The sequence below is a fragment of the Apostichopus japonicus genome, chromosome 21 (assembly GCF_037975245.1).
Source record: "Apostichopus japonicus isolate 1M-3 chromosome 21, ASM3797524v1, whole genome shotgun sequence".
Taxonomy (NCBI): Eukaryota; Metazoa; Echinodermata; class Holothuroidea; order Aspidochirotida; family Stichopodidae; genus Apostichopus; species Apostichopus japonicus.
Window position 1 is genome coordinate 1834338 of NC_092581.1, and position 14379 is coordinate 1848716.

General features: G+C 38.6%; 1 protein-coding gene across 9 annotated transcripts in view; it reads right to left on the reverse strand.

Annotated features, from left to right (window-relative positions):
• Positions 1-14379, reverse strand: part of LOC139963286 (syntaxin-binding protein 5-like) — a 96766-nt gene that overhangs the window by 26810 nt on the left and 55577 nt on the right. For 2 of the 9 annotated variants that reach the window (XM_071963953.1, XM_071963957.1), the window contains exons 9-17: positions 12692-12846; positions 11779-11851; positions 7316-7472; positions 6663-6730; positions 5642-5682; positions 4929-5134; positions 4029-4390; positions 3407-3602; positions 2518-2611 (exon numbers count right to left, since the gene is read on the reverse strand). In XM_071963953.1, coding sequence (XP_071820054.1) covers positions 2518-2611; positions 3407-3602; positions 4029-4390; positions 4929-5134; positions 5642-5682; positions 6663-6730; positions 7316-7472; positions 11779-11851; positions 12692-12846 — 1352 coding nt within the window. Of the gene's footprint in view, positions 1-2412; positions 2612-3406; positions 3603-4028; positions 4391-4928; positions 5135-5641; positions 5683-6662; positions 6731-7315; positions 7473-11778; positions 11852-12691; positions 12847-14379 lie in introns of all 9 variants that reach the window. The other 7 variants (XM_071963952.1, XM_071963956.1, XM_071963950.1 and 4 more) reach the window with 4 other exon arrangements.

Below are 14379 nucleotides of genomic sequence, written 5' to 3' on the forward strand. Positions count from 1 at the left end.
TACTCCAAAGACTCTGGGCCTCAATTTAGTTCTAAGGGCAAAGTTGATCTTTCTTTGTGAACCCCTTTTTTTTCAATTTCATACTTTTCACAAAGGGACTATGTAACACACTAAGTCAATTGTAAACAGCATTGGAGTGCAAGTTGGGGTGCAATGTCTTAACACCAGAGTGGTGTTGCTAAGGGTGTGTGCTACACAAGGCAAACATACAAAAGATTTTCTCTTTAACTAGTTGATCCCTTCGGACACAAAACCACAGATTTGGCGATATTCGATGAACTGGATCAACAGAACCCACAGATATTTACTTTCATGATTTTGAGAGGGACAAGCATAGAAACCTCATGTTCATAAGGTTATCCACTCGTTTAATCCATGTATCCCACTGCTTGTTCCTAATTGCCTAAATCTCCCCTCAAAGCAAAATACACAAAAATGCTATCAAATGCAGACGATTGATAAAAGTTTTCTGTTCAAAAATTATTCTCAAAAACATCTGGGCATCAAATATATTGCGGGAAGACAATGGTGCTCTGTGATGACAAACAGATAATCTATAAATATCGGAACAATTTTTTAAATTTTTTATAGTCTTCTTGGCAAAATTATAAAAACAAACAGCAATATATTATGTGTTCAGATATGGATCGATTACAAATTTGATCAATAATCAATCAGCACAGCATACAGATTAGGTATCAGGCAGCTGCTGTGAATATGTGTAAAGTAGCGTGCCGTGATAGTAAAATGGATAAAAAGAGAGAAATATTAGAAGAAAGAAGAAGAAGGCAGGCTGGGCTACTGTTGATTACAGGAGACGGAATAAGGTAAAGGAGAGAGGATTGGAAGGAGTGACATGGGGGGAGGGGGATGTGGGGGGAAGGGTGCGTGTGGGGAGAAGTGACATGGGGGGTGGTGGGTGGGGAACAGGATAATAAGTGTATAGACGAAGGGGGACATATTTTGAATTCAAAAAATCTAATAGGCCAGAATGTCAGACAAACAGGTTACTTCGAAATTTAAAACTTTGACCCCTATGGAATCGTTTCTATGAGTTGTCCTACCATTTGGACTAGGTTCCTTTTTGAAATATACCACTAAAGACCTGTAAGTTGCATTTCACAACTAAAGTTTTATTACCTTAGTTTATTACATCACACACCCCTCCCCTTCCCCCTCAAGCTTTATTCGATTTCCTTCTTCAGTATACTATGAAACTAAGAACACAATGTTCTCTATCCCATGTTTCCCCCATGACCCCTATCTGACCTCAGGTCCCCGCCTTTTATCCCCCTGACCCTCCCCCTCACTCTCACCATGCCTAGTTTTAACAGGCCAACAATATACCAACTCACTGATAAAAGAATCCTTTGTGAAGAAAGCTTTCTTCAAGCTGCTTTAAACACATATGTCAGAATAAAAAAAAAAACCAACACGATACAAATCCACCATGACCTTTGATATCATCTTAATTATCTAACACTCTCTTTCCTGTTTTCACGACTTGAGCCTTTAATGAAAAGCACAATTCACACCCCCCCCCTCCTACTCCCCTAGTAGGCCAATATAATTATCAAAAAAAAAATAAAGAAAGAAAAAACTTGATACTGACGAAAGATTCCAAGACAAAATAGATTGGTTCAAATAAATCATTTTATCAAAGGACTTAAAATTGACATGCCAATTTTTATCATGTTTCAAATATTTTTCTCCTGCAACGATTGTTGAATAGGTCACAATTGTCACATGAATGAAGATAATTTACTTGATTGGTCTTCCTTTATCAGAGTCACTTCCAAGTGAGAAAATTGAAAACTTAGGGTCACGGGGAGACACTTGATCATACTGAGCTTAAAAGGGAGCACTACATTTAAAGATGTATGGTTGCGTAGGCCAGGAGGAGTAGGTTAAAAGAATCCAGGGGTGTAGCTAAACTTTGTAGAGGTTGGGAGGGCAGAAGATGTGGAGGTGATTAAAGAGGAGTTGGATATGGAAAATGGGGAGTGGGGGAGGGTAGGAAGGCAAGAAAAAAGGGGAAGAGGTGAGAAGATGGCGAGGGGGGGGAGGCAGGAGGGGTGGAGGTGATTAAGAAGGGGGAAAGGGGGAGGGTAGGAAGGCAAGAAAAAAGGGGAAGAGGTGAGAAGGTGGGGTCAGGGATGGAGGTGATTAAGGATGGGTTGGATGGAGAAAAGAGGAATTGGGTGGGGGGGGGTGTGGGGTTAGGAAGGCAAGATGGAGGGGAAGAGGTGAGAAGATGGGCAGGAATGTTTGGTAAAGGGACACTGGTGGGGGGGTAAACAACTGTAGCTCAGACCTGAGAGAAGATGAAGAGCTGAAAAGAGATGTAGTAGTGAGAGACAGAATAGATAGAGACAGAGAGAGAGAAAGATAAATGATGATGTGTGCACTAACTGAGAATGTGGATGCCACTCATGCAGCCCATGGCCATGTCAGTAGTACCTTCACCATTACCCGACTCTGAGGTGGTAGAGGCGGTTTTCACCACTTTTCGGACACCTTGCGATTTGCTGCGCTGTAACCTTCCCGGGTCGTGGTGGTTGTTCTTGGTGCGACGCTGCTGCACGTTGGTCGGGCTGGTCGGACCTCCGTTCTGGAATCGGGGAGATAAATCGATGCGAGAGTCTGTCAAATCGTATTATTTTAAACAGGTAGGTTTATTGGAAGAGGGTTACAGGTGATAATTGCTCGATTTTTATTGTCTGTTTTTTATTCGCCGTAGACTGGGATCGTGGGGGTCGAAATTAACTATTATCTACACATTGTAACACTCCTGGCTTAGTCTGGCATGACAGACAACACCCTCAGTATATGACTGTTGACTAGCTGTGAAACCATTGCAGCACATAACATTATGACAGTCTCCTTGTATAGTGTGTCCCCACAGAGGATACACAGACATCTTACTCTTGATTGGCTGTTAACTGTGACATCAGGGATGAAAACTCAAATAAGTGACTGTGATTGGTCCGTTAACAATGACACATACATTATGACAGTCTCCTGGTATAGTGTGTCACCTAAGAGGATACACAGACATCTTACTCTTAATTGGCTGTTAACTGTGACATCAGGGATGAATACTCAAATAAGTGACTGTGATTGGTCCGTTAACAATGACACATACATTGTGACAGGCTCCCTGGAATAGTATGACATATGTCAGAGTATATCAAAAAATAACTGACTCTGACTGGCTGTTAACCAATACACATAGCAAGCATATGGTAGTTTCCTGGTCTAAATCTGACATATATCACATAGGAATTTCCAGTCATCTGACTCAAATCCATCTTAAGACATAAGATAATTGTATCAAAATTATCTATTTTTCTTAAGGGTTGAAAGTTTCTACTGTCTTTTTAAAAAGTTTCAAAGCTGAACTGACCTGTTCTCCTTGAGGGTGAATGGAATCGTTAACCAGCTGTTCGACTATGTCCGCCATTTTGTTTTTCCTTGGCGACCGTGGAGTTCTCTGGTATGGGTCAGCTGACCCATAAAGATCTGGAGTACCCATGTTTAACAGGCAGCTCTTCTGCATGAAATCGACGATGGCCAATCCATTGGTCGTGCCAATGGCAAGTCTGTGGAAGGGAGAGTTGGGAGAATTCAACATTGGAACATGAAGTAATCAGCAATCCTTTATGAGAAAGGATGTAAACTTAAAGCAACATTCACTGCTTTCACTCTGCTTTAACCTTGGAAGAATATATACAACATTGACGCCATGAAGAAACCAAAAAAATATTGAAAGCTCCTTTACGGATATCACATACTTAGCATGCGCATTCTTAAACATTAAGAATTACGGCTGAATTTGTTCCTGGCATCGATTTGTGGAGGCTAATCACACTACGATGAAAATGACACCTTTAATGTTAGATTTCATTAGATTTGGACAGAGTATTGTACACGTAGCTAACATGACCTGCTCTACGGGCATCGAGTACCACACGATAACACAGATACAAAATGTCAGTTTTTTCGTAAAAAAAGGGGGAATATCTCACAGTCCATAAGCAGTGTTGACGGCGACCCCCGTCACCACTGGTGGTGCCTCGTCGTCGACCCAGAGTAGCTGGCAGCAGAGGTCCGGTTGGTACCCCACCGCTCTCTTGTGGAACCCTGTTTTGACCCTCAGATTGGGAATGTTATTCCTGCACCCATCCATCGTGGGGTTCGGTTCAGATGCCCCCGGAGAGGGAGGTTCTTCGGGTAGGGTCTGGTTGGATGTCGCTGGAATGCTGCTGATGCTGCAGGTGCTTATGGAGCTGGCATTCCGTTTGAGAGCCGCGGGGGCGGAGAGCGGGGGGGCCTCTCCCTCCGGTGTGTCAGGATCTTCGGATGTGTAAACGATTGATATCTCCAGGATCTGCAGGGAAGAGACAAAGATGTATAGTCGATATAACTTACAGAAAAATATTGTTCACATGTTGGTGGTCAAAGAGGAAGGGGGGGTGGGTTGGTGGGTTGCTTGGTTGGGGGGGGGTTTAAGGAAAGAGGCAGAGTGAATAAGAGAATAACCTAGAATGATGAAAGGAATATCATGTGATTTGTAGTCATGGAGGATTCAAGGAGATATTACAATTGCTTTGTAGGTTTCTTACCCTTTACACTGAACTGAATCAAAGTGTTTCAGGTGTCATGAGAAAAATTGTATCAAAATATTCATAAATGGGGAAAGGAGGGGCCCCCCCACAAAAAAAAAACTGGAACAGCAAGTACCAACAACCATGGCTTTATGCATTAGAAATACTCATATTCCATACAGAAAACCTGAACACAATACCAGACAGATCCCTCAAGGGCTAACCTATAAGCAAACTAGCTCAGTGGATCCTTGCCACACTGCAGTTTTGGAATATCAAAGACCCCCCCCCCGCCCTTTTGGATGCTCTTGTGCTACTTACCGAGAGTTCTGTGGAGACCTCTATTTTACTGAATCTGAAGAGTATGATGTGACTGCTGGCGCCCACCACGGCTAGTACCTTGCTCTCTTTACACATGGTGATGAGCTGAATTGCAAAGGGCTCATCGTCCCCGTTCAAACTTTTCGCCTGCTTCGACTTCTCAAAGATTTTTGCCGTTTTGACTTTGTACAACACCTGCAGCATGACTGTGTGTGGAGTTAACGACAGAGAACTCATGTCGGTTTCAAGGGAGCACAAATACAGAGAAGTGAAAAACTGAGACTGCCTCCCAAAAAATGATGTCTTTTTTTTGGGGATACTTTTTCGGCTGAGGGAAGGAACGCATCCTCAATCACCCTTCTTCTTCAGGGGATGGTAAACTTCAAACCAATGAACCAATGAAGTTGGAAAAAAAAATTAAAATATACCACATTTCTGGAGAATTACTGGCAGGGTTTTTTGAATGAATTCCTTAATGTGCAATACCAATCCATGGGCAACATCATCCAAATGTCAGCTTTTACTTTGAAATGTTAAATATGGTAGATAGGAGAAGCATTTATATTGGACATTTGACCCAAGAACTCGGTCTAGGAGGGCTGGGGAGAGGACAGGGCTGAAATGTTACCAGGTTTTGTTTAGGTTAATGGGGGCTTTGAGGTTGTGAGTTATTGCCACAATAACTCAGATTACAAAGGGTTACGAGAGCTTACCTTGTGATGCGTCCCAGAATTTGATAGACCCATCTGCATGGCTATTGAGAGAAACAGGAGACAAAGAAAACAAATCATCATATGTCTTAAAAGCTTAGGGTATTATGGTAAGGGGGTATGGGCTGGGGGCACCCCACACTTTTATCCAAAATAGCAAATGTGCCCTACTGGCAAATAAAATGTGCCCCTTTGATGAAGAACTGTCTTTTGGATATCTTAAGCCTTTGTTTATTTTAATATTTTATTTTCATAATTTTTTTTTAGCCTGTACAAATGGTCCACTATGAATACACAGTGAGTGAGATACTGTAACATCTTTTGACCATATATTATCATGTAAGCTGATGATTTTATAATGTGGGAAGTTGAAAAGTTGAAAACAGATTGAGGGGTTTAAGGAGCCAAGAAAGTTTAACCTGGAATGGAATTTAAACGAGTGACCTCAGAAATAAAAAATTCTGTACTTTCACCAACCTATCTAGCCCAATGATGTTTGGGCTCACTTGTATAACTACTCCCTTGCTAAATGCGGTCTAGTTTCAGGCAACATAACCCATACCCTATAGCTATAGCTGTGGGCTACCACTCATTAATCTTGTTCGACATTACTCGAAAAACAACAGAGACTAAAATAACGTTAATAGACCACTTTTAGCAAATTGATTCATATGTATTAAAAAAATATCTGAAAAAGTCAGAGGGGATTAAAAAGATGTTTCCACGCCACCGGGGAAATCAAATGAAAGTATTCATCTTTCTTTCCTCTGTGTAAAAAGGCTTTTTTAATTTTAAGGACTTTCAAATCATGACTTAGAAAGCCACAATTTTGAGGGCATTTCCCTTGTCCTTCCAATAGTGAGGCTAGAAATGTTTGTTTAACAACTATCTTTCCTATAATGTTAACACACAACATTTGAAATCAGTCCAGGGTTCTAAACTACATGAATGGGTCGACAAATTACACATGATTTTTGTTGCAATACATGGAATAGAAATTGTTAACAGCAGGTACGTTCTTTACCCTGTGATTATCACTTCCGTATTGCTGCTACCACACGCACCCCATCTGCCACCTTTGATTGGCCAATTCTAAGAAAAAGAAAAGGAAGAGACGAACTCATAATTAAGAAATCTGAAAGCAGGAAAACACATTAGACACAAATACGCAATTGTACATACGGTAAAACAATTTTTTATTTGGCGGGCAGATAATTTATGTATTTTATGGCAAGGCTGCCAACTTCAACGATAGTGAAAGTGTTTCAGGGGTTTACTTGCCATGAAGAGGCCTGACAAGGGGGTGGGGGAAGGGGGCAGGGAATACAGTCCCAGGGCCAAAAAGGTTGCCAGGGGAAGTGTGGAATAAATAATGATGTTTTCACATTTTCATAATACTTTGAAGGAAATGGGAGTCCGTTTAAATAGTTGTCCCCAGAACTGACCTGGCTTTTTCATGCCTCTGGTGGTGTTAGGGAAATGGAACACCCCAAACTGGAAAGCAGTTTGTTTTTTAAATATCTTGAAAAAAGTAAATATCACTACTAAGGGTATTATGTGAGAGTAACACTGGTATTCAATAGCGTATCCACCCATGCTACCAACATGTGCTAGCTACTGGTTAAGCTCTCGCCATTTTTATGCTTGGATAATTGAAAGAAGGAAATGAAATGTTACCTTTTGACTGTAGGCTTGCTTTTTCCGATTCAGAATGCTGGCGCCGGCTGAATAGAACTCTGTGATAAGCTCTGAAGGGCAGTCTGCATAGTACTGTATACATGTAACGGGGGATTCGTGAAGGTCCATTGGGTAGGGATTCTCAAAGCAAGGGTACCTGAAAGGGTCAAAAGTTCAATGCATAGATAAATACGTAGGTCTTGTACGTTCTCATGCTGTAACACTTAAAGCACACAGTAGGTTCCTTCTAAGATTATTTATTTATATATTTTTGTGCCCCACAAATTAAATATAATTGCCTGCTTGGTTTCCATTTGCAAAGCTTTGAAGAGTCTTTGTCATTCAAACTTCATCATTTCATTTCATTGTAAGTTAAGGATCACAAAAGTAGATTATGTCTTCAGCTATCATGGAGGAGGGGGGGGGGGGTGGAGCACAAGTAGAATGACAAAATCCTCTGGACCAAAGTAAACTTTCAATGTCCTATTTTCATACCAATATTTGGCCGCTTTACAGCAAAACAAAATTAAGTTTACTACTTAGGTCTAGGATGCATTATAGATGCTTAGATGGCACTTTGTAAACAGGATATTGAAAGATGCTAGCTTTACGTTTAAATTGTTAATTGAACAGTTATATTTCAGACTGTATTTTAATGTACAAGTGTCACCTTCATGACAGGGTTCATATCCTTGAAACATGACCCAAGCTTCTATTTTAACATGGGCCAGGCAATTTCATCTCCATTTTTCTTTCTTTGCACAGGTTTAAATAATTATAAGGTCAGATCTTTTTAAGTCAATTAGTGGGTATTTTTGGCTGTAATTCAATTTCCATCCTTTTTCTACAACACCCCGAATAATTTTTTTTTTGGTCAATTTTAGTATTCCATAAAACCGTTTCCGGAGTAACTGCCCCAGGGTGGTTTTCAGAGACGAAGAATTCCCCAGACGTGCTGACTTCTGCGGATGGGTTTGACAACTCAGCTGTACCAGCCATTAGTGGCATTTTCAGGGATAATTTAATATCTGACCTAATTAAATGATTTCTGCAAGGTTGAAAGGTGCAACAGGAAGTTAAAAAATCAATGAGATGGCACGTAAATTGGATCGTGGAAACGACATATTAAGGAACTCAGGCTTTGACCTCTCTCGATGGTATGTGTCATAAAATTTTTTGGAGGAAGCTGGATGACATCAACGTACGACTCGTACGTTGTCCAGGTTTGGACGACGAAAAAAATCAATTTCCTGTCTGCATGTCTATATTTGTACGTTCATAGTTGTGTCATGTAAAAATGGAAATAACCTGGTATGAAGCAAGGAGACCCTTCTTTCCCCTGTAAAAAGTTCCAAGTGGTTTTAAAGCAGGAATACATACCAGTGAGGGTACAGAACTACCAACATAAATATGGTGACTTTAATCGCTGACCTTATTTGTATTAATTCTCCATAAGATACACGGTATGTAATATTTTTCTTTACAGTTTGTCCTGGTGAAAGGAAACATGACAATGTAGTTTTCCCCCTAGGCTTCACCCGTTACCCACCTCCCGACAAGCAACAGAAATGATTTAATCTATTTTCTGGTAACAACAAAATACGATATGTGTTGAAAAAATCCCCCCTTTTTTCTGGTCGGTCACCAGGTTTTTGGTTATGTTACCACAGTTTACCCAGAATCACTGAAAAGAAGATTGCAAGTAATCCCCCCCCCCCCCCCAATAAAAAATTAACGATTCCACTAGCTTCTAACAAAAGTTGTTCCCATACACTTGAAAACTAAACTGTAACAGTCAAATATATATCAATTCTACTAAATTCATATCGGTATTGTGTTCACCAAACATACACATCTCGCCTACAGTGTACATATTGGTGTTCTATTCACCAAACATACACATCTCTCCTACAGTGTACATATTGGTGTTCTATTCACCAAACCTACACATCTCTCCTACAGTGTACATATTGGTGTTCTATTCACCAAACCTACACATCTCTCCTACATTGTACATATCGGTATTGTGTTCACCAAACTTATTCACCAAACTTACACATCTCTCCTACAGTGTACATTTTGGTATTGTGTTCACCAAACCAACACATCTCTCCTACAGTGTACATATCGGTATTGTGTTCACCAAACCTACACATCTCTCCTACATTGTACATATCGGTATTGTGTTCACCAAACTTATTCACCAAACTTACACATCTCTCCTACAGTGTACATTTTGGTATTGTGTTCACCAAACCAACACATCTCTCCTACAGTGTACATATTCTGTTCACCAAACCTACACATCTCTCCTACAGTGTACATATTGATCTTACTGTCTTTCAGGATAATTCAAAAAGATCCCTTTAACTTTGCTATGCATTTGACTTCAATTTAGACATAATCTTGTTTTGACAAATTACATATTAGACCCCTTGTGCCACATATTCAAGCATCGTGGTTCACCGTAGGCAAATTAGTTTATCAATGAACCATGTCCAACTGAGGGGATTTAACTCCCGTCATTACAAATTGCTACAAACATATGCAAGGCTGAACTCAAACTCAACTCAACTCAAAAGAAAATTTCACAAAACTCATAAATCTTGTCTCATTAAAGAAAATTATTTTCATGATTATCTCGTACAGCCAAAAAAAAAGTTAAAAAACAAAGACAATACAAAAGAATAGAAACGAAAACGTCAAAACAACAACCATCACGACAAATCAAATTCTATCAAGCCGCCGGTACGCCCGCCCGGCACGGCAGGGTTTTACGGTGTCAAGGTAACGACCGTTTGCATGTCCAAAGATTTGACAAAATTGATTTCCTCTCGTAACAAGGCATTCAAGATTTAATCAATCCTGTTTACCGTGCCACGACGTTCGCTCAATCTGTCTTCACATTCGACTCAAATGTCAAGGACCTTGAGGAAAAAAAATTATTCTCCGAGACGCACAAGACTACTTTGAGAAAACAAAAATCGGGAAATGGGAAAAGTTCGATGACTTGCAGAATTGATTTGTGAAGACCTCTATGTTTTTTGCTTATTATTACAAAACCAAATGAAAAGAAGTGACACTGTAAAAATACAATTATATATATATATATATATATATATATATATATATATATATATATTACATACATATATATATACATATATATATATATATATATTATATATGTATATATATATATATATATATATACATATATACATATATATATATACATATATACATATATATATATATACATATATATATATAAATATATATATATATATATATTATATATGTATATCTATATATATATATATATATATCTATATATATATATATATATATATATATATATATATATATATATATATATATATATATTATATATATTACATACATATATATATATATATATATATACATATATATATATATATATATTATATATGTATATATATATATATATATACATATATACATATATATATACATATATACATATATATATATATACATATATATATATATATATTATATATGTATATCTATATATATATATATATATATATCTATATATATATATATATATATATATATATATATATATATATATATATATATATATATATTTATATATGCAGGACAACAATTTCCAGTCCCATGAGAAGGGAAAGATTATCATCATAACAACAGTGAATGCTACAGATTGCATCCTTTGCGCTTAGCTCAACGATGTAAATCACAAAAGCTTTGGTGGTCAAATAACTCCATATTAAAAACTATAAGCACCTTATTGTAGCTGACTTTAAAGGCTACCTCACTTTCATGTCTTCTTTACACAACATGGCCACTCTTGGTGGTTGATTAAGGAAAGAATGTGACTTGGATTTGACAGTGGACTCATTTCAGATTTCAGAGGAATTATTAAAGGAAAACCTGTACTTGACTTCTTTGAGTTGTAGTAGACAACATAAAGGTAAACAAGATTTAGGAACAAACCAAGGCTTGGATTAACTTCTAGGCATATGCAGGAAACAGGAAAGTGAGGATATATGTGTTGATTGAAGTCATCACCAGGTTCTAGAACAATTCTATGTGGCTTTAGATGTGGCTTGGACTGAATAAAACTTCCCAGAAACAATTGGATTAAGGAAACAGTGGATTAGTCTATGGACTGTATTAACCCTGGTGAGTCAGACAGGAATAAAACACAGAGTAACCTTGGATTGTCTATGAACTATGACCTCAAACATGAGTCAGTGTCACCTTAACTTAAGTGTCTATGACTCTCACAGGACATGACACATAACAAAGAGGTGCCTATGTATGTAGCATATAACCTATGAATGATGATCACACACCATTCTCTGATACAGCCACGTGGGAAATGTCAATTTTTTTCTTTTCTCTTTTTTTGTATAAATTTTGAGTAAACTGTCGCAGAAAATGAGACTCACCCATCGCTGGCCAAGTCGACCACGACTAGGTCGCTTTCTAGGAGAACGACAACTGCATAGGGTTCTTCTGGATCTGATGAGAAAGTGAGGTGAAATAAAACATAATTTGATACTTTTCTTGGCCAAATTGTATTCAATCTCAAGTCTGAGTGTTTTATTGTATTAATGTTATATTATATTTGATAAATTATAAAGAAATTGATAAATATTTCAACCCATAGCTTCCAATCTGGTCATCCCACATCTCAAGTGTTTCACATGTCACTATGCATAGCCTCCCCTTCACATCTCCCTCCTTGTCCTGGAATTGTTGGTATCAAATAATGTTGAAAGTTCAATCAAACTCAACCAAAACAAAAGCTGTTTGAAATTATTTTGTCTACATACAGTTTACTGTCACACAAATCAGAATTTCTTTCTCAATTCATAGTTCTAATTTCGTTGCAATTCCCCCTGAAAGACCTGAAATCGTTTGAAAATAGTCAACGCTGGGCATAACCCCCTCGGGTTAATTCCAGAAGCTGTAAACACTACCTTTCTACTAGTTTCCGATACGCTACTGCGAAAGACACGCACGTAGACGCAAGTCTAGAAAAAAATGTCGGATTAAAAGTCTCAGCGTAGTGGTAGTTAGTTCGGTAGGCTTGTCATTAAGATTTCGACCTGCCAGTTGACTCCCTACAAAATGCAAGAGAAGCACAGCCGTACTCCACCTAATCAAATAAATCTAATTAACTTTGATCCATCACAGAGGTCTTCAAGTCCCATGCTACATGTGTTAAAATGAAGGTATTACTAAGCTGAGGGGAAAAAGAATTGGGGAAAAAAAAAAAAACCCTGGCAGTTCCATTCCCTATCACGAATACATGTCTCGACTTTTTTTTCTTTCACACACAGAGGAATGATAACTTACTGCTCGGCCATGGGTTCTCGCAAAGCGTGAGAAAGTCGACCACCGGGTGTTCCATCTCGAGGACAGTGGTCGTCTTGCCCTGCATGATGGTGATGCTGGGTGTCTGGGAAGCCTTCTCGATGGGTAACCCGCCAGAGAAGAGGATGAATGGATCGCTGGAGGGAGAAAGGAAGAATATAAAAAATAAAATCAAAAAATCAAAAAGAAGATTTGACATTAGTAAAGCCATAAATCCAGAGGGACAAGTCGCGTTCAACTTTTAGGAGTTACGCGATGGATCTGGGGAGATCATGTTTTTCTTTCTGACAATCTAAACTGCACTCAAGCTTGCCTAAGGCAGCGGGTCTTTTAGGCCCACAACAGGAGCTTCCATGCAAACTGGACCATGACCTATCAGATCCACGCCCTTCAGATCCATGCCCTTCAGAATCAATGTTCAGAATGCAAGAAATGCTAGCTTGGAATATGGATTTTGGGAAGCATTGAAAACTGTAGATAATACAACTGATGTCAGGACTCAGCCGGTCGGTCGGTCGGTCGGTCAGTCGGTCGGTCGGTTACACCTTATAGCACCAGTAAGATACTCCATTCTACGCATAATGTTCTTCCCAGTGCTCAGTCGGTCGGTTGGTCAGTCGGTCAGTCAGTCAGTCGGTCAGTCAGTCAGTCAGTCTGTTACACCTTTAGCACTCAGTCAGCCACCCTGCCAGACAATGACATATTCAACAAGATCTACACAGACCTACTCAGAGAGTTGCCCAGTAAGATACTCCATTCTACCCATGATGTTTTTCCCTTTTTATCCCTTTATTTTTAGATCAAAATGAAACCATGACAAGAAAAGTAATGCTTACCTAGAGAGTCTTATATGAAACATTTCCTCCCTTCTTAAAACAATCACAAATAGGACAATGTCTTACAGTTTTGGTCAATATTCACACAATACACAATATCAACCCTGTTTTTTATATATTTTTTTTAAAACTTCAATATTCACGCAACTAGGATAGATTTGTATTGATTTAATATACAGGGTGATGGTGGATCGGTTGTAGTTTATATTTTAGTGAGAAATGACAGAAAGTCGATACTTGGTTCAATTTAGAGAAAGGAAGCATTGTCATCCACCCAATAAGCGGTAACAGTTACATTGGTGGACGAAATATTAACAATATGTGGGTGGGGGGAGGGGGGGAAGGGGAAGGGAAGAAAAATCCATGAAATCTTTTTGATGACAAAGAGATTCACTTTGGTAAATGGTATTAAAATCTTGCCTGAATCTATAAACCCTTCTCAAAAAGTGAGCAAAATTATGACAAACCCCTTGTCAATATTCCGACCCCCAATGCATTGTAGGATACTGCTGCACGGTACTAACGTGGCAGTTTGGTCACAGAGACCATTCACAGACTTTCTCATGGACCCCGTGTGACATATTCCCCAATATTGCTGTTCCTCTTTCCACAACAAATTGGAGGCCTTTGGCCATGGAGTACTGCTCAGGTTTGATAAAAATGAAGACAAATTTGAAACCAAGATATATATGTATAATAAAACAATATATATAAAAAAATAAAAAATAAAGAAAAAAAACTTTTGTTGACAACATATCCTACCGATTCATAAACCACCGACATCTTTTATGATATATTTAATAATCTCATACTACATATAAGTTTATAATCCGT